General features: G+C 36.9%; 1 protein-coding gene across 2 annotated transcripts in view; it reads right to left on the minus strand.

Moving 5' to 3' along the window:
• The window catches only part of COQ8B (coenzyme Q8B), a 99,099-nt gene that overhangs the window by 46,294 nt on the left and 30,734 nt on the right, over window positions 1-22,071 (minus strand). For both annotated transcript variants that reach the window (XM_053721781.1, XM_053721782.1), the window contains exons 2-8: window positions 16,404-16,590; window positions 15,987-16,295; window positions 15,739-15,805; window positions 14,913-14,990; window positions 14,710-14,832; window positions 1,576-1,661; window positions 305-445 (exon numbers count right to left, since the gene is read on the minus strand). In XM_053721781.1, coding sequence (XP_053577756.1) covers window positions 305-445; window positions 1,576-1,661; window positions 14,710-14,832; window positions 14,913-14,990; window positions 15,739-15,805; window positions 15,987-16,295; window positions 16,404-16,590 — 991 coding nt within the window. The remainder of the gene's footprint in view (window positions 1-304; window positions 446-1,575; window positions 1,662-14,709; window positions 14,833-14,912; window positions 14,991-15,738; window positions 15,806-15,986; window positions 16,296-16,403; window positions 16,591-22,071) is intronic.

A 22,071-nucleotide genomic window follows, 5' to 3' on the forward strand; every position in this document is an offset into this window, starting at 1 on the left:
TATGACTGCCCTCACCCCTTTGGTTAGTGGCCCTGCTCAAATCTCAACACCTTTTTGAAAGGACCAACATACCTAATGCTTCTTTGGTATAGTTCTCCGTTTAAGGTTTGACCCTCTTAAACCAGCCCTGAATTACCTTCTTAAAATGTTGGAAAATGTGTGTGCTAAAAAATATATTGCAGTGTATGGACTGACATGGCGGTGGGGTATATGGGGACTATGAGTGGGTCTCTAGGTGTGTCAGCATGTGAATGAGGCTCTGTATTATCAATCACTACTTTCTTTAGCATTAACATAGGCTCACCTGAATTTTCATGGCAACGTCACGACCATCAGGAAGCCTGGCGAGATGCACCTGGCCGATAGAAGCTGCAGCAAATGGTCTGTCCTCAAAGAAAGCAAAGCGTTCCCGCCATCCAAGTCCCAACTCCTCCTCCAGAACTTTCTGTGTGCAGAAGACCATACATAGATAACTTTGCTTGTTATGAGATTGAACAAGGTTGTTCTATATTTTTTCTCATAACGGTCTACTCAAGAATTGTTATTGTTTAAAAAGATAGATAATCCCTTTATTACCCATTCCCCAGTTTTGTATAACCAACACCGTTATATTAATATACTTTTAACCTCTGTGATTACTTTGTATCTAAGCCTCTGCAGACTGCCCCCTTATTTCATTTCCTTTAACAGCATTGCATTTTAGCCAATCAGTGCCCTCTCATAAGTAACTCCATGCGCATGAGCACAATGTTATTTATATTGAACACATGAACTAATGCCCTCTATCTGTGAAAAACTGCCTAATGCTTTCAGATAAAAGGTGGCCTTCAATGGCTAAAAAATTAGCATATGAGCCTACCTAGGTTTAGCTTTCAACTCACAATATCAAGAGAACAAAGCAAATTTGATGATAATTTAATTTTGACTAGACAGTCCCATTAAAAAACAAAAAAATTTTGTGGAGGGCCAGTAAGAGGACAGACCAAAAACTGAAGGGACTAAAGTCACATGAGAGAAGAAGAATGTGGAAGAGGGAGAGAGAAAAAGGGAGTAAAGATCAAAGGAAATGAGGAGAGTGTGAAATTAAAAATGATAGCGTTAGTATTGAGAATACAAATTAAAGGGACATGAAACCCAAAGAATGTCTTTCTTGATTCAGATAGAACATACAATTTTAAGCAACATTCCAAGTTACGTCTGTTATCTAATTTGCTTCATTCTCTTGGTATTCTGTGTTGAAAAAGCAGCAAAGCACTACTGGGAGCTAGTTAAGAAACTGGGTCAGCCAATAACATGAGGCATATATGTGCAGCCGCCAATCAGCTGCTCCAGAGCCTACCTAGGTAGACTTTTTTTTAACCAAGGATACCAAGAAAACAAAACAAATTAGATAATAGAAGTCAATTTGAAAGTTGTTTACAATCACTTGCTCTATCTGACTCATGAAAAGAAAAAAATGTGGGTTTCACGTCCCTTTAACAGCTCTATTATTAAATCCATACATCGAATTTAGAGATATGGAGAATGAGAAATTCAGAGGACCACAGATGCCTTGTCCAGCCCCCCGTTACTCACATTCATCTGCCACGTTGGCATGAAGTCGGCACTCTGCCTGACGCGCTCAAAGATCTTCTGCAGCTGGGGACTGATGAAGGTGTTATCTGCGGAATAAAACTGCTGCAGTCTACAAATGGATAACAGTATCTTTTTCAGGGTTCCCCATTTAAATGTAGTGTATGTAGATGTATTCGGTGAGCATAAAGCAGCTAGATATCCATTAGGAGTGGGCAACCTATTAGATCTTCTGATGAAGCACACCAGCATCAGAAACAAGTTATGTGGTGTAGAGTGTCAGGTTGTTGTTGTATTCAGTGCTAGACAAACAGTGGGAAACACAGGTGGCCGACTATAGAGAAAGATAAGAATAATAAGTGCAATGTGTCCGATGACGTTGGCCAATACAACAAAACATGTCAGGATTTGCTATTAAAGGGACAGTCTAGTCAAAATTAAACTGTCATGATACAGACAGAGCAGGCAATTTTAAGCAACTTTCTAATTTACTCCTATTATTAATTTTTCTTCATTCTCTTGGTATCTTTATTTGAAAAAGCAGGAATGTAAGCTTAGGCGCACTTTTTGTTTGGTGTATAAATGTAGCCACCAATCAGCAAGCGCTACCCAGGTGCTGAACTAAAAATGGTCCGGCTCCTAATCTTACATTTAAATAAAGATACCAAGAGAACGAAGGAAAATTGATAATAGGAGTAAATTAGAAAGTTGCTTAAAATTGCTGCTCTATCTGAAGCTTAATTTTAACTAGACTATCCCTTTAAAGAATACCCAAAATGTAAACAACTTTCCAATTTCTTCTATTATTAAATTTACTTAATTCTCTTAGTATTCCTTGTTGAAGAAACAATGCAATGCAAATGGTGCGCCAATAGCATGAGGTATATAAGTGCAGCCACCAATTAGCAACTCTTGAGTCTACCTACAGTAGGTATCCTTTTCAACAAAAAAACAAAACAAATTAGATCATAGAAGTAAATTGGAAAGTTCTTTAAAATCACAAGCTCTGTCTGAACCATGAAAGAAAAAAAAATGGGTTTCATGTCCCTTTAAGTATTAAAACTTTCAGTATAGCTAGGGAAATCACAAATTCAGCTCTTTCAATTGCTGATATAAAGGTAAAGGATCTATTTGTAACAATTTAATACACTCCAGCAGGTAAAATTGATAATTGGGAACAAATTAAAGGAAGGAAATTTTAAGGTAAACTGTCCCTTTAAGAGAGTGTCTCAGACACAGCTGTGATATATTATAGTTCCAGACAATTAAACTGCTAAATTGAAATAAGAAATATTATGGAAGTTAAAAGGGACAGTAAACATCTTGTGATTAGAAGTTATTTATGTTGTGTTGCTATAAAATAAAATATCAGCCAAGTTTAAAAATGTTTAAAACACATTAACGCCCTTTTTAATGCAATTTGTTTTAGATAGCCAAACTCCACCAACCAGTTCCCTTATTTGAAGGAGCCAATCTGGACTTTAGTCCACAGACAACAAGGTAAGATGTGATAAAGTTATATAAAATTAATATTTTTTCCATTTGTTATCTGAGAAACCCAAAAACGAACAGATATGTAGCAGAGTTATCCTTGATAAGGCGTTTACTGTCAACTTAAGGATGAGTATATCCTCTGATGACATTTTCCAGTACAGCAAAACATGTCAGGATTTAAATTAGATTTAGGGTTGCCATATTGCCGCTTTAAGGAGGGATACATATGAAAAATACATGTCAGGGTTCTTATAATGGAACATTATTGAAACATTTCTTTAACCCCTTAGTGACCAGAGCACTTTTCCATTTGTTGACCGTTTGGGACCAAGGCTATTTTTACATTTCTGCAGTGTTTGTGTTTAGCTGAAATTTTCCTCTTCCTCATTTACTGTACCCACACATATTATATATCGTTTTTCTCGCCATTAAATGGACTTTCTAAAGATACCATTATTTTCATCATATCTTATCATTTACTATAAAATAATTTATAAAATATGAGGAAAAATGGAAAAAAACACACTTTTTCTAACTTTGAACCCCAAAATCTGTTACATATCTACTACCACCAAAAAAACACCCATGCTAAATAGTTTCTAAATTTTGTCCTGAGTTTAGAAATACCCAATGTTTACATCTTCTTTGCTTTTTTTGTAACTTATAGGGCCATAAATACAAGTAGCACTTTGCTATTTTCAAACCATTTTGCGCTAGTTACATTGGGACACTGATATCTTTCAGGAATCCCTGAATATCCATTGACATGTATATATATTTTTTTTAGAAGACAACCCAAAGTATTGATCTAGGCACATTTTGGTATATTTCATGCCACTATTTCACCGCCAAATGCGATCAAATACAAAAAATCGTTCACTTTTTCACAAATTTTTTCACAAACTTTCAGTTTCTCACTGAAATTATTTACAAACAACTTGTGCAATTATGGCATAAATGGTTGTAAATTCTTCTCTGGGATCCCCTTTGTTCAGAAATAGCAGACATGTATGGCTTTGGCATTGCTTTTTGGTAATTAGAAGGCCGCTAAATGCCACTGTGCACCACACGTGTATTATGCCCAGCAGTGAAGGGGTTAATTAGGAAGCATGTAAGGAGCTTTTTGGGGTATTTTTAGCTTTAGTGTAGTGTAGTAGACAACCCCAAGTATTGATCTAGGCCCATTTTGGTATATTTCATGCCACCATTTCACCGCCAAATGCGATCAAATTAAAAAAAACTTTAAAATTTTTCACAATTTTAGGTTTCTCACTGAAATCATTTACAAACAGCTTGTGCAATTATGGCACAAATGGTTGTAAATGCTTCTCTGGGATCCCCTTTGTTCAGAAATAGCAGACATATATGGCTTTGGCGTGGCTTTTTTGTATTTAGAAGGCTGCTAAATGGCGCTGCGCATCACATGTGTATTATGGCTAGCAGTGAAGGGGTTAATTAGGTAGCTTGTAGGGAGCTTGCAGGGTTAATTTTAGCTTTAGTGTAGAGATCAGCCTCCCACCTGAAACATCAGACCCCCTGATCCCTCCCAAACATCTCTCTTCCCTCCCCTACCCCACAAATGTCCCCGCCATCTTAAGTACTGGCAGAAACTCTGCCAGTACTAAAATAAAAGGAAAATTTTGGCTTTTTTGTGCATTTTTTTTAGCATATTTACATATGCTTATGTGTAGGATCCAAAAGAAAGTATTTATCCAGCCATCAGTTAAACTTTAAAATAGACCTTTATTCATTTCTTACAGGGTCCATCATGTCAAACAACGTTTCAAACCTATACTAGGTTCTTAATCATGTCTACTGAATAGTGTACAGGTGTGTCTTTTATACCTGTCCAATTTTTAATCAGATTGCACATCAGTGCCATCTTGTGGTCAAAATTTAAAATTACATGTGACAAACAATTTAAAGAAATTTATTATGAATTGCTATATTTTAGTTTGGTTTTTCCATTATTCATGTATGTTTGTCACATGGAAATTTAAATCCAAATTTATATACATACAATTAAAACCTATACACATTGTAATATCAGAATCAAATATGCTGTTACAGGTATATGCCATCATAATCAAAAGAATAATGACCATTCAAAATCTTTATTTAGGCCTTCAGGTGTCATTGTGTTTAGTCTGTTTATCCAAAACATCTCCCTTTTTTTAAGCATCTGGTCCCTGTCACCTCCCCTCCTGGGTCTGTCAACTTGTTCAATAACTTGAAACCTAAGTTGACTGATGTTATGACCCATGGAGAGGAAGTGACAGGAAACAGGAGCTTCCATATTTTTATTTCTAATGTTGGATTTATGTTCAGTGATTCTTGTTCTTACTTCCCTACTCGTTTCTCCTATATAAATCCTGGCACACGGACATTTGATAAGATAGATAGAATATGTGCTTCTACATGTTAGATGTTTTTTTTATAGGGTATTTGGTTCCCTTAATGGGGTGAAAAAAATCTTTTCCTTTTATTATTGAACTGCAGTGACTGCAATGTAGGCATGGATAACACCCTCTATTGTCTGATCCCATTGTTGTTTGTATAGTCTTTCTATTGCTACCTATATCTGCCCTTACTAATTCATCTCTCAAATTTTTAGTTTTCTTATAGGCTACCATAGGAATGTTTTTGAAATCCTCCACTTGGGGATTACAGTCTCTCAATATGTGCCAGTGTCTATTTATGATGTGTGAAAGTATTCTCAACAAATGCTCATACGATTTAATAACATGGACTGTGGAATATGCTCAAAGAGAAATAAACAAATATAAAGAGATCATAAATGAACAGAAAGAACAGCTAATTCACAATATATCACTGGATGAATATAACAAATTAATTAAAGAAGTGGAAAAATCAACACAAGAGTACCGGAAACAATTGGAGATCCGTAAGAGAACAAAATTCATACGAGATGAGCAGGATTATTCTTCCGGTAATGTGTACAAATGGCGACAGAGAAACAGCAGCCAAAGACCTCCCAATGCAGAAAACAGAGATCGGAGGAGAGAATCAAGGAAACGCCCGGCTCAGGATGACATCAGCGGTAGTGGTTCAGAATCGTCTGCCGGTTTTTTAACCGAGGATTCAGACGTAGATCACACCGCGCCGGGCGCAAGCATCGGAAGAGGCGCATACCGTTCGACGTCACAACCAGAGTGCCAGAGAGCCCGACGAACAAGAGGATATCAGCAGGGGCAATACCGCTATTGATCGGAGAGGAGCCACACACCACATTAGAAAAAGAAGACAAAGAGAAAGAGCAAGAGGAACTCTCAAGAGAATATAATAATATTGGAATAAAGGAATCTGAAAATCTAAGACTCCCAACGTCACTTATTGATAATCAACATATAAGAAAAAGCACCAACAGGACACAAAATGAAGCGGCAAATCTGGGTAAAGTAAATGTTTGTAAACAGACTGTGCACAGACTTTCAAAAGACACAAGTTACCAAAGAGATGATGGACAAAATAACGTAATAAACAATGCAATTAAAGACTCACAGCATTGCACAATTTTAAAAGCTAATAATGGTGACAAGGGCACAAATATACAAAACTCCATCTTGAACATTAATAATGAAATAAGTATCGCAAACTATAGCACTTTGGATAGCACTTTGGAGAGTAATGAAACCAACACTTTAGAGAGTAATGAAATAAGCACTGCAAACACTTTAAATGTTGATAACACATGCACTTTAGAATTGGATAACACTATAATTGATGAAGATACATTTGAAAGAAATAATGTTATAAACATATGCACTCTACAAACTAATAGCACTTTAGTAAAGCACACTAACACTTTAAATAAAGAAAACATCACTAATTCGAGTTCAAGGGGAAATAAGTTTACAACTAACACTACACATAAAACTAATTATGCTCACATAGAAGATGACTTAGTTCACAACATCTCTAATTACATCTTATCAGAAACAGAATATAAGATATTGAATAAAGGCTTATCATATTGTCCACCAAACACTCATGATGAATTTATCATAGAACAAGACTTAGAAAGATTTTTTAGGAAACTAAAACTCAAGGTCCATTTTTCCACCTTGAAAGACATAACAGAGATACCAATAGCTAACAAAATTGATGCTAAGAAAAAAGACATCAGGTTTAATGATCCTAAAACATTTGGTATCAAAAGTAAAAGCAAATTCAACCCACCAACACAACACAGTGTAGCTACATTCGCCAAATTAGTCCAAAAAGAAGTAAAAAATCTTTTAAAAAGAAATAAAAAGAGAGAACTAGTGCACATTGATAGAAAGCAACAAGATACCATCAACAAGTTAAAAAATAACAAGGAAATCATAATAAAGGAAGCGGATAAGGGCGGGGCAGTGGTGTTATTAAATAAAATTGATTATGTGAAAGAGATACAGAGACAACTCAATGACACCACAGTATATGAAGCCTTGACTAGAGATCCCACAATTCAAATAGGGAAAGAAATAGAACATATCACTAATGTAGCAATCAAAAATGGTATTATTACAAATGAATTCAAAGAATGCCTCATTGAAAAAAACCCAGTAAGACCAGTAATATATATTTCACCAAAAATACACAAAGACAAACATCAACCACCAGGACGCCCAATAGTGGCAGGAGTAAATTCAATTTTTTCAAAAATTGCAATATTTTTAGATAAAGTATTACAACCTTATCTATTAGATACATCTTCATATTTAAAAGACACCAATGATTTTCTTGCTAAATTAAAAGATATTGGACAGATTGGAGACAAATGCATACTGTATACATTAGATGTCACAAGCTTATATACATCAATTAAACACACCAGTGGCATTGAAGCAGTAACTAACACTTTGAAAACCAACAATATATACAATGAAAATGAAATACAATTTCTGATAAGTTTATTATCTGTCATACTGTATCACAACTATTTTTTATTTCAAGACACTTTTTTTCTACAAAAGCAAGGCACAGCAATGGGCTCCAGTGTAGCCCCAACATATGCCAACATTTTTATGTCCCACATAGAAGAGAAATTCATATACTCACATCCATTATTTTTAAAATATGGTGCGGCATGGTGGAGATTTGTGGATGACATATTTGGCATATGGTGGGGTGACACTGGTAGCCTACTGCAATTTGTTCAACACCTCAACACATCTGTAGCTGGTCTCAAATTTACACTTAACATGGAAGAAACAGGAGTAGCATTTCTAGACACCTTTGTATATAAAGAACAGGGATTTTTGAAAACTGACTTGTATGTGAAACCCATAGATAAAAATAAAATATTACAATATGACAGTTTTCATTCAAAAAAAACAATAGAGGCAATACCGCAAGGTCAATTTAAAAGAGTAAAAAGAATAGTGACTGACGAAAAGATATGTGACATAAGACTAAATGAAATGGCAGATAAATTCAAAAGAAGAGGGTATCCAGAAGAATTAATTACAAAACAGTTGAAATACTTTAAAAACAAGGAAACTGACAACACTAAAAATATAACAAAAGAAAACAGGATGATATTTGTAACCCAATACAACTCCCTAGGAACAAAAATATCACACATCATAAATAGACACTGGCACATATTGAGAGACTGTAATCCCCAAGTGGAGAATTTCAAAAACATTCCTATGGTAGCCTATAAGAAAACTAAAAATTTGAGAGATGAATTAGTAAGGGCAGATATAGGTAGCAATAGAAAGACTATACAAACAACAATGGGATCAGACAATAGAGGGTGTTATCCATGCCTACATTGCAGTCACTGCAGTTCAATAATAAAAGGAAAAGATTTTTTTCACCCCATTAAGGGAACCAAATACCCTATAAAAAAACATCTAACATGTAGAAGCACATATTCTATCTATCTTATCAAATGTCCGTGTGCCAGGATTTATATAGGAGAAACGAGTAGGGAAGTAAGAACAAGAATCACTGAACATAAATCCAACATTAGAAATAAAAATATGGAAGCTCCTGTTTCCTGTCACTTCCTCTCCATGGGTCATAACATCAGTCAACTTAGGTTTCAAGTTATTGAACAAGTTGACAGACCCAGGAGGGGAGGTGACAGGGACCAGATGCTTAAAAAAAGGGAGATGTTTTGGATAAACAGACTAAACACAATGACACCTGAAGGCCTAAATAAAGATTTTGAATGGTCATTATTCTTTTGATTATGATGGCATATACCTGTAACAGCATATTTGATTCTGATATTACAATGTGTATAGGTTTTAATTGTATGTATATAAATTTGGTTTTAAATTTCCATGTGACAAACATACATGAATAATGGAAAAACCAAACTAAAATATAGCAATTCATAATAAATTTCTTTAAATTGTTTGTCACATGTAATTTTAAATTTTGACCACAAGATGGCACTGATGTGCAATCTGATTAAAAATTGGACAGGTATAAAAGACACACCTGTACACTATTCAGTAGACATGATTAAGAACCTAGTATAGGTTTGAAACGTTGTTTGACATGATGGACCCTGTAAGAAATGAATAAAGGTCTATTTTAAAGTTTAACTGATGGCTGGATAAATACTTTCTTTTGGATATACATTGGGGTCTGGCTAACCCTTTTCCTGTGCCGCAGAAGGAAAATAAGTGCTGTCTTTCACTATCATATTCTCAATATGTGTAGGATCCCCCTTAGCCCCCAACCTCACTGATCCCCCACCAAACAGCTCTCTAACCCTCCCCCTCTGACTTAATGTGCGCCATCTTGGGTACTGGCAGCTGTCTGCCAGTACCCATTTTAGTGAAAAATATGCTGTTATTATTAAAAAAATGTCCCTTTTCTGTAGTGTAGCTTCCCCCCCCCAATACCAACCCCCCACCCCTTCCTGATCCCTTAGATGCTTTTAAAAAAATAAGTTTATTTTCATTTTTTTTACAATTTACTTGTAACTTTTTTCTGTAGTGTAGCGGTTCCCACCCGCGCCCGCCCGCCACCCCCCCCGTGCACGCGCCCGCCCGCCACCCCCCGTGCGCGCCCCCGATCCCGCCCCCCTCTCTGACTAAGAAGCCATCGATGGCCGCCCACCCACCTCCCACTTCAGCTCCCACCCACCAACGAATGCGGCCATCGATGTCCGGTGCAGAGAGGGCCACAGAGTGTCTCTCTCTGCACCGGAGGGGTAAAAAATGTTATTGCAGGATGCCTCAATATCGAGGCATCCTGCAATAACCGGAAAACAGCTGGAAGTGATCAGGATCGCTTCCAGCTGCTTTCCAAACCGAGGACGTGCAGGGTACGTCCTTGGTCGTTAAGTGACTTTTTTAAGAGGACGTACCCTGCACGTCCTCGGTCATTAAGGGGTTAAACAGCCCCTGACATGTATTTTTCATAAGTGTCCTCTCTTAAAGTGGCAATATGGCAAACCTAACTTAGACTGCTCATTTGCAAAGCAAGTGAAAACAAACAAAAACAAATCATGGCCAGAGGATTGCTATAAAGCAAAAACAACTATGAGAACAAGCCAACGGGCTACTTTGAAATAAGAGATAATGATAATGAAAGGCTATTTTATTGTTTAAAGGGACATGATACCCAAATGTTGAAAAACTTTAAAGTGATCCAGCATAGCTGTAAAAAGCTAACAGGAAAATATCACCTGAGCATCTCTATGTAAAAAAAGAAAGATATTTTACCTCAAAAAGTACTAAGTATTCACACCCCATTGTAAAGGACTTTAAAGGGACATAATACTCGTATGCTAAATCACTTGAAACTGATGCAGTATAACTGTAAAAAGCTGACAGGAAAATATCACCTGAGCATCTCTATGTAAAAAAGGAAGAGATTTTACTTCACAATTTCCTCAGCTCAGCAGAGTAAGTTCTGTGTAAAAAGTTATACCCAGCTGCAGGTAAAAAAAAAAAAAAAAAATGAAGAAATGAACAGCAGCCAATCAGCATCAGCAGTGCTGAGGTCATGAACTCTTTTACTGTGATCTCATGAGATTTCACTTAACTCTCACGAGATTCCATAGTAATCTTCCTTTACCTGATTGGTGAAATAATATGAGAGTTCACTCATCCTTTCAGCTGTCCCAGGACAGACACACTAAAATGCTGCTTAGAAATCCTTTACAATGGGAGGTGGCTACTGAGGAATTTTTGAGGTAAAATATCTTTCTTTTTTACATAGAGATGTTCAGGTGATATTTTCTAGTCAGCTTTTTACAGCTATGCTGCATCACTTTCAAGTGTTTAAACATTTGGGTATTATGGCCCTTTAAACAGCAAATCAGTATGTCTGTCCCAGGACAGGCAAGGGAGTGAGCTTTGTGCACACTCATGTTATTTCCCTATTCAGTTTGAAGAAGTTTACTATGAAATCTCATGAGAGTTAAGTGCAGGGTCGGCACCAAGGGGGGGCATTGGGGGGCAATGCCTACCCAAATGGAATGCTGTGCCCCCTCAAAAAATATTGATATGATCATATGCTTTAAAAATAATAAATAAAATAAAGTAATGCTGCATGCTGGGGCGAAGTTAGCTGCCGAACTGTGAGGTCGCATCACGCATCTGCAAGGAGCTTCGTGTCTCAACCTCTTATTTGGAATTGGAAGTTAGAGACTTTTTGGGCTTGTCTTTAACCCTATTAATTTTACCTAACTATCGTGAGTTACTCATTTTCTTAAACAATAGACCATGATAAGAAAATGATTGTATCATATAAATATAAGTCTATAAATGGCTTTTATGGCATGTATAGACTTATATTTATATGATACAATCATATTCTTATAGGCTCACAGTACATAGGTTGTATTAAAGGGGCACTGTACCGAAAAAAATTCTTTAATGATTCAGATTGAGCATTAAATTTTAAGCAACTTTCTAATTTACTCCTATTATCAAATTTTCTTCATTCTCTTGGTATCTTTATTTGAAATGCAAGAATGTAAGTTTAGATGCCGGCCCATTTTTTGTGAACAAGCTGGGTTGTCCTTGCTGATTGGTGGATAAATTCATCCACCAATAAAAAAGTGCTGTCCAGAGTACTGAAACCAAAAAAAAGCTTAGATGCCTTCTTTTTCAAATAATGATAGCAAGAGAACAAAGAAAAATTGATAATAGGAGTAAATTAGAAAGTTGCTTAAAATTGCATGCTCTTTCTGGATTACAAAAGAAAAAATTTGGGTACAGTGTCCCTTTAAGTAGCCTGATATCCGTTAGTTATTGCGAAACAGGTATAGCTAAATCTAATCTACAAAATTACCAGTACCTGAAAACCTAGTATCCTCACTGCTATTGCAAACAAAGGGGTTAATTGCATTGGGGGTTTGGGGTGCATGGCTGTTAGGGGACATGATTGAGATTTGAGAATGAGTTTAAGGGTTTTGGACCATGGTGAGTAAGGGGTGAATTGTTTTTAAGGAGCTATTGCACTGGGGGTCTCAAGTTTAATGGTTCTGTTTTAGTGCACTGCATAGGATTTAGACTTCATTCTTTTACCTAGTGATTTAGCACATATTCTCCAAATGTTAAAAGTGGGGGATAAGCCAGCCAGAAGCTACACTTTCCTACAGAATAGGTAGGTCTGCTCTTAGTTTGACTCTAATACATGCTTTGTAAAAAAAATGCCCCCCCCCCCATTTCATTCGTTCTGGAGCCAACCCTGGTTAAGTGAAATCTCATGAGATCACAGTAAAAGAGTTCATGACCTCAGCACTGTTGATGCTGATTGGCTGCTGTTAGTTTCTTCATATTTTTTTTTTTTTACCTACAGCTGGGCAGCAGCTGAAGTATAACTTTTTACACAGCACTGTCTGTTTTTCCATGTCTGCCCAAGTATTATTTTCTTCAATAAATGTTTTTTTGTTTTTAAATTTGACCCGTTGTACAGCCTATACTTTGTTACTGTTTGCCTTAGTAGTGATTGGTTCCTGCTTTCTTTGGGCTAGCATCTTGCCTGATTTGTAGAGACCTTTCTGTGGCTGCTCCTTGATGACGTCAGCCTCCTGCGACAAGTACTCCAGCGGAACGCCGGTTGTTGCGGTTGATGATTTGTATTAAATAACTTTTTACACAGCACTTACAATGGTGAGCTGAGGAAATTGTGAGGTAAAATATCTTCCCTTTTTACATAGAGATGCTCAGGTGAGATTTTCCTGTCAGCTTTTTACAGTTATACTGCATCACTTTCAAGTGATTTAGCATATGAGTATTATGTCCCTTCAATAGTTGTAAATGCATCTTAATTTATCTCAGGATTAATATTTTCATACCAACACATTACATATAGCCTTTTTTATGTGGTTGACTTACAACCGAGAAATGCTTCTTTCACTTCAACAAATTAAAAATATAGTAAGAATTTCCATTAGTATTGTTTAAAAAAAAATTATATTGACTCAGTACTTTAAAGGACAGTCTAGTCAAAATTAAACTTTCATGATTTAGATAGCCACCAATCAGCAAGCACTGAACTAGCTTAGATTCCTGATTTTTTTCAAATAAAGATAGCAAGAGAACAAAGATAATTTGATAATAGAAGGAAATTAGAACGTTGCTTAAATTTGCATGCTCTATCTGAATCATGAATGAAAAATTTTGGGTATAGTATCCCTTGAAGCTCTCTAGGGAGCAGAGCCATTTAATCCAGCCTTCAGTTTTGTCTCTATTTATTGCACCCTAGCACTGAAAAATTAGCTGGTGTATTCCACAGAATCCGTTGTCAGCTGGTTGGCATTAGATGGGGGGAGTGTAATACTTTCTAACCTGCTATCCAAAGCACAAAGTAATTGAATAATTTAACCAATGTTTTTCATGATAATTTGAGCAATAAACATTGAAACATTTTCATATTAGCTGATTTTAGCTTATTTTTGGCTTAAAGGGACACTCAAGTCAAAATTAAACTTTCATGATTCAGATAGAGCATGCCATTTTAAACAACTTTCCAATTTACTTTCATTAACAAAATGTACACAGTCTTTTTATATTTAAACTTTTTGAGTCACCAGCTCCTACTGAGCATATTCAAGAATTCCCAGAATAAACGCACAAACGTGCATTTGTGATTGGCTGATGGCTGTCACATGGTACGTGTATGCATTTGCGATTGGCTGATGGCTGTCACATGGTACAGGGGGAGTGGAAATAGACATAACTTTTAAAATTGTCAGAAAAAAAAAAATCTACTACTCGTTAGAAGTTCAGACTAAGTGCTATTGCATTGTCTTGTTATACTGCATTTGTTGATGCAAATCTACTGTGTTGACTGGTCCTTTAATATTTTATAAGGATGATGGACCCATCAAAAAGGTCCTGCGGAGGACACTGTCAAATAATGATGATAATGATGATAATAATAATTAGATGAAAATGTGACATGTGAAGTGGTTTGTGGACATTGAGGATGGTGACACTAAACATAGGTATAAAGTGTAAAAAAGTGCTTGGAGGTTATTGTGTGTCGATGCAGCGTGTAACAAATTGATTGTGGATATAGAAGGGTGTGTGTGGTAGTTTATGAGTAGGAAAGTGGTGAACTGTTATGAGAAAGGGATCTACAAGGTAGGTGCAGCTAGTGAGAACTTAGTGCTCCCTTGACCACTCCCACTAACAACCTTTTCGTTACACATCTTACCTTGGATACTCAGCATCTGCCCAATCTTCAGCGCAGCTCCCCGCACCTTACACAGAGTATCTACAATCTTTTCCGCGTTAGACTCGGTCAAGAAAGGGTTTGTCTCCAGATAGGAACGGCTGCCTGTAGAACGGCAAGAAGGTTGTGGGTGGTGAGACACACACAATAACAATAAAATAAAACTAAAAATTCCTGGTTCTCACCGTTCTGCTTCTCTTCACCACTTAGAGACTGCTTCGCTACTTCCGTGAGGGCGCCAATACCCAGACTGACTGCTAAACCTGCATAAAAGAAAAGGGTAAAAAAGATAAAATAAAATAAACAATATATCAAAGCCACAAGCGAAACGCATGTTGGGCATTTTCAACCATGACACTCCTTCCTGTTTTTAATGTGATTTAATGATACTTATATTTAGGAATCCATGTGAATGGTGTGGTATTTACCCTCTATTTTTATGAGTATGTCCAATAGCTACAAAACTTACATGCAAACAGTTATCCTTTTTAAATAATTATTGTATTTAAAAAGGTGAAACCCAGGCAGGGGCCAACCAATATAAATGATCCCAAGGAGGGATCATTCATAAAAAAGTAATTTATAGGCAGTTTATCTACTTGTTTTGACTCATTTACAATAAAGGGGATAACTGCCTGTTTTATGTGTTTACTGATAGGCAGGATTTAATGTTTGATTGGTATTGCAATTATACGATCATTGGAAGTATTTTGGGGAATGTGATTAGTGTATTTATTACTTTTAAACTACTTTTTAATATATATAATATTTTTTTTTATGCTATATAAGAATAAAAGCTAAGTTTTATTTTCTCATTAGCCTACAAAGCATTGATGGGTTTAGTGGATAGAGTATTCTGTATTGACTTGTAACTGTGTAAATTATTATAATTAATGAGTCCTATAAGGATGCTTTTCTCTTTCTCAACAGCCTAAAAACATAACCAAACACTAAAGCAGACACTGATATAAATAAGCAAAGCATTGAGTGAAAAAAAATAAACTTACTTACCTCCAAAATTTGCCAATCTGCTCATCCGAGATGCGGGCACCTTTCTTTCACGTGCTCTATCACTGAGCTGGAACAACAAAAACAAAATTAATTTCATATTAGAGTCATCATGGAAATTGCATACTATAATTATGATGCTACATATATAAATTCTGACAATAATTCATAGTTATGACGTGTGCATTATAGGATTAAAAACTATAACATAAAATATTATACCTAACATGTCAACAAAGATGTCCTCTCACCTTTTGCCTTGTAGGCCTCCCTTGTTCCTCATCTCCCTTCTGCAACTTTGCTTCTCTTGCTCTCCTGAGTTCATCAGCTGTTAATCCCCTTATGGTGCTGTAATAACGTACGTCCCCGACCTTCCCAATGCCTGATCTGAATTGTCCAGGACCATTCTTAGGAGGATGCTCACTCGACGGGTTCACACTTGTTGAACCTTCACTGCTAAGGTCTACTTCTTCTGCTGGTGGAAACTCTGATGCAACACTCCAATTGGCAGCATCATGTTCAGGAGAGCTTGAACGTACTCTAGAATCAGAGGTTTGGACCTGAAAGAAATAGAATTGGTGCCCAATTAATAACTGTACTTGTAGGATTATGTGACTAATATCTAAAAACAGTGATATGTTTAAGGAATTGAAAGTCCATATACCCACCTGATAACGTGTGAACAAAGTTCCTACACATCGTTCTGCAGTGGCTTGCGCTGTTTTAATCCCAGATCCCAGAGTGGATGTGTCAGTAGCCATTTGCAGCTTCTCTAACCCTCCTTCAACTGCGGCCTGCCCAACGCGGGCTGCCCCTCGTAGCACCCATGCCAACTCACCCCACATCTTAAAACCTCTGCAAGACAAACGGTAAAATCAGGACCACTTACATTCCATAGAATAAAATGTGAAGGATAAAGGGGCTAACATAGACTATTGAATGCTTGTTTTAAAGTGATGTAAATCCTAGCGTTTGTGAAATGCTAGGATTTACCAGCACAAGAAATAAAGGAGATTTTCAGTCATGAAGTATAAAATACTTCATGCTGAAAGTTCCTGTATTTGTCTGCCCGCAGCAGAACGTTATTTTATCACTGAGATTTTAGCCAATAGAGTGCTAGATATCTGGCATAATGCCAGCTGGCCCGCACGATTATTGGCTTAGAGGTGGAAACGTCACCTCAGTGATAAAATAGTGTTCTGCTGCGGGTGGCCTGAGGCGCTCAGCAAGCCAAATGCTGCAAACAAAAAAAAAGGAACTTTCAGAGTCCCCTTTATTTGTTGCATTGGTAAATCCTAGCATTTCACAAACACTAGGATTTACTATCACTTTAATATGTGGCTAGTAATAGAGAATTATGTAGAAATGAAACTACCCTTTTATATTTCCTAAAATATTTAGTTAAAGGGACAGTCTACACTAGAATTGTTATTGTTTTAAAAGATAGATAATCCCTTTATTACCCATTCCCTAGTTTTGCATAACCAACACAGTTATATTAATATACTTTTTACCTCTGTGATTACCTTGTATCTAAGCCTCTGCAAACTGCTCCCTTATTTCAGTTCTTTTGACAGACTTGCATTTTAGCCAATCAGTGCTGACTCCTTGATAACTCCACAGGCGTGAGCACAATGTAATCTATATGACACACATGAACTAACACCCTCTATTGGTGGAAAAACTGTCAAAATGCATTCAGATAAGAGGTGGCCTTCAAGGTCTAAGAAATTAGCATATGAACCTCCTAGGTTTAGCTTTCAACTAAGAATACCAAGAGTTCAAAGCAATATTGGTGATATAAGTAAATTGGAAGGTTGTTTAAAATGACATGCTTTATCTGAATCATGAAAGTTTATTTTGGACTAGACTGTCCCTTTAAGGCGCTAAGAACCATTAGTTTAGACAGAAATATTTTAGCGATATCACTACGTTACCATCTGCACAAAAAACATACATTTGAAGATACAAATTTCCCTAAACGCTATAATGTTTGTGGGATTTGTATTATTGACGATATTACATTTTCTTAAAACTTTAGGTTCACAACAAGGAATAAACAGCCTGTTTAGGCCCATTTGCACCTTCACAAAATGCATGCCTGGGGTTGGTTTTTATTTTTTATAAACAGGAGAACTGTCAAGAATATCATGAGCTTAGCTGTTCTTTGGAAAGGCATCAGACAGATATGCTTCCTATGGCACAAATGGACTAAGGACCTGTGCCAGGGAAATGCATCTTTCCATACAACAAGCTAAAAAGCTATGGTCTTTCTATCAATAGGATCTTAAAATGCATCCCATTGCACTTATCTAATTGTGTGTAATGCAAGTACAAAACCCTATTGGCACAGGACTGGAAAAGATTAGGATTTTGGAATAGTTTGGATTTATACATTTTTAAAAGCTAGGAGAAGGGATGGACGAAGTGTAAATAACAATAGCTATATATTTGCATGGAGGTTTCCAGTTACGGCATTAGTCTGCACTGTGACGTAGGTGCGCATGGAAGCGTGGAGGCGGCAGTGAGCGGCAGAGCATGCCAGCAGCAAGTGGTGAGGAGAGTGGTGGCAGCCCCGAGTAACTACGCGCAGCGATTGACACTACGCCACTGGCGCTTCACGGCCACTGAAATACAGTAATTCGGAGGCAAGGAGTCTTGGCCTGGCCGAATACACACACCTACCTAAGTCCGTGTCCTCATAATCTCTTGGCAGGATCGTCCAGTCTGAGAAACAGCCGGAGCAATTCGGCAGGGAGGTCGCACAAGCTGGGAACATCATAGCTTGGTCCGGTAAAACCCTATACAGGCCTAATACTGTCTATTGGCCACAGACAGTCTATTTGGTATATGCTTCGCATTGATAAGGAGTAAAAGGGGGACTCCTCTTCTAGATATAATCTTCTATGTTTCATGTCCTTCTTTCATGTAAATAATATATACGGGTAATTTAAGTCTGGTAGACCTGGGAGGGTGAAGATAGTTTAATGTGGCACAAGTGCTAAAGAGTTGTATATTGATGGATTCTAACAGTGACTTTTGTATGCTAATAAGTAGCAGAGTAAGTCCCTACCAGAAGTCGCCAGTGAAGCTACCTGGTCTATCTTGCTTTTTGAGGAACAGCTCTGCAGTACAGGAGATGCAGTGCTAAGAAGTAGTGCCAGTCTCTAGTCTGGAAGAACAGGGGAGGGTGAAGAGTGGCAAGATAAGATGGGGAAATAAGGAAAAGGACATAGTAATAATTGATGATTCTCAGTATTATTCCACCCCCTAAGTACATGTCCTATGCCTAAGTCCCTCACCCTGTGGCCAGTGAAGTAGCCCTGTGTAAAGCATTAATTTACCCCTCACAGGTCAGGAAAATCTGGGACTCAGGAGAGGTGGGCTGAATCTGTATAACCACCTAAAATATCAGCAACGGGCTGCAGTATAAAGTCAGCTTATTAATGTAGCAAGCGTAAAGGGAAATTACAGTTGAAAGAATTTGTACTCTAAAGGAACTTTTTCATCTAAATTGCTGGATATAATTTCACCCCTGCAGCACCGCAAGGTGTTTAAGATATACGTTTAACAATATTCATATAAACTTGATCAAGGTTACACGGGGTCCTGCAAGCTAGCGCCATAAGGGAAAGTGTATGAGGCGGTCTACTGAAATTGACTCTATTAAGCAAGATTGCATAAGCTGTGTGATACATTCTACCTGTAATTAATCCAGGTCGTTTCTTGCAATATAATCTCAAAAGGTGTGTCGGTCTGTTGGGAGGGTGAAGAAATTTCGCCATATTTTATGGTTGCCAGCTTATACCTCTGACTTATGTCGTTCTTTGAAGGTTAAAGCAAATTAAGGGAACTGTGTCTTACTCTGCTCTTTCTCCCTCGTTATTGCTATACATCATAAAGGCTGAGTCTCCTCAGATTCATCTATATTACACTTGAAAATCAGGAAGTCCCTCACAGACCCTATACTCTATTGCTGCTTTATAGTTGGTGGACTAAGGCTTATAATGACTATAATGCTGTCAAATGTTGTCGAACTAAATATATTGAAGGTTTGATTACTTGTCATTTGAAACACTAAATTAGATTATTTTGGTATATCATGCTGCAGATGGGATTTTTTAAAAGGTCTGCTGATTCAGTACTTATAAAACTGTGTTCTGTTTTTTTGCACACACATTAATTGCTTATAAGGTGAAGTTTTTTTTGGTTTTTTTTTGTTAAACTTTTGTCTCTACTCCTTTGCGGGAGAACACAAGCACGATTGAAAGGTTTAAAGCTGAAATGCAAGGACTCAGTTAGGAGATCTTTGCATAATTTGACACATATAAGTAGTGGAAAGGTGAACTAACAATAATGCTTTTTTTGCACACACAAGAGTATAAGCACGCTTTGAAAAATTAAAGTTGAATTGTACAAATTTAAGTTTAGGTCCTTGGGGACATTGATAACTTTAGGTAAGCCTGGACATACAGGCTTCAGGGGAATATTGTGGTATATTGCACTGTTTATGATACTATCACGATTTCACATTTTTGTTTAATTAGATACACTTTCATGGTACACATATGGAGAAATTTGTACACACAGTGAAAGCAAAATCGCCAGTAATGGCCGCTAAAAAAGATAAGAAAAGCAAAACTGCTATTGTGTTGCAGGATAGTATACTGGAAGAGAGTAGTAGCTTTAAAATGGACACAGATTCACAAGCCTTGGTAAAAGCCATATGTGTGGCAATGTCTCCACAATTTGATCAACAACGCCAAGATGTGCTCACACTTACAAATGAAATACATGTTTTCAATAGTAGAATAGAAGCTGTTGAACTGCGGACATCGAGGATAGAATGAACACAGCAGAACAAGACTCAATCTTTTATAGAACCTCATTAAAAAAACTGCAGGATAAGGTAGATGATCTATAGGATAGATCCAAAAGGAATAACTTGAGACTCATAGGGGTTCCAGAAACAGCAGAATATATTGATTTAAAAAAATTTATAGTAGAGAAACTACCCCACCTATTAGACATGCCAGACCCTAAACGACAGATAGTGGTCGAAAGAGTTCATAGAACAGGGCAGGAAAGAATAAGAGCTGATGGCGTACAGATACCTAGACAAGTGATAGTGAAATTGTTAAACTACCAAGACAAAGTAGATCTGTTAAATGCATACCGTAAATAGAAGGAAGTCTTGCTAGAAGGTGGTAAACTATTAATGTTCCAGGATTATTCGGTTGAAACCACAAATAGGCGGAAGGCTATGGCCCCTCTATGTACATGCATTATTAAAAAAGGTATTGAAGCATTCCTATTGTATCCAGCTAGAATCAAGGTCCGTAAAGATAACACTTGGTTTATGTTAAATACATACCAAGAAGCAAACATGTTTTTAGAGGAGAATGAGTAAGAATGTGATTGGTTCTCGAAGAATATGAAAGAGTAATATCCTTATTACAGTGCTAATGCATATATTGGAAGATGATTTTAATTATCAGTGTATGTTTTTTGTCATTTCCCCCTCCCCTTTTTCTTTATTTTTTTTTCTCCTCTCTTCTTTTCTTTTTTTATGTCCCTCTCTCTCTCTCCCCCCCTCCCCCGATAGAAAGGGTTACATCAGGCTTTTGGGATACCCGCTACACAATGGAGAATAAAAGTAAAAAGAGAATTAAATTCTATAGGTTATTAGAATGGCGGAGGTTGTAAATATTAATCTGGTATCCTGGAATATCAGAAGCATAACAAACCCAATTAAAACAAAAATGGTCATAAAAAATCTTAAAAAACTTAAATGCAATATTGCATTCTTACAGGAAACGTATGTAACCCAAAAGGAAGTTAATAAATTGAGAACGGATTGGGTGGGTGAAGTTATCGCTTCAGTAGGAACCACTAGGAAATGTGGGGTGGCTATTCTGCTACAAAAAAATCTAAAATACAAGATTGCTCACTTAGAGATAGATGCGGAGGGACGGTTTATAATATTGCAGCTAGAGATAAAGGATCAAGTATATATATTGTGCAATATTTATGGACCTAACAATCAAAGCCCAGAATTCTGGGAGAAAATACAAGCTAAATTGACACCATATATAGAAAGCAATCTGATAGTTGCTGGTGATTTTAATTTAATAGCTCAACTTCCATTAGATAGATGGCCGCTCAAGGCGAGAGGGATGGGTCGAGAAAAATGTAATATCACTCGCTTTAGAAACTTCAGGAACACGCTAAATCTAAAGGATGTTTGGCGAATCCAGAATCCAGAGCTAATAGGTTATACATGTAAGTCCAACACGTACAAATCGCTATCACGGATAGACTATATATTAATAAACG

Source organism: Bombina bombina, chromosome 7 (assembly GCF_027579735.1).
Source record: "Bombina bombina isolate aBomBom1 chromosome 7, aBomBom1.pri, whole genome shotgun sequence".
NCBI lineage: Eukaryota > Metazoa > Chordata > Amphibia > Anura > Bombinatoridae > Bombina > Bombina bombina.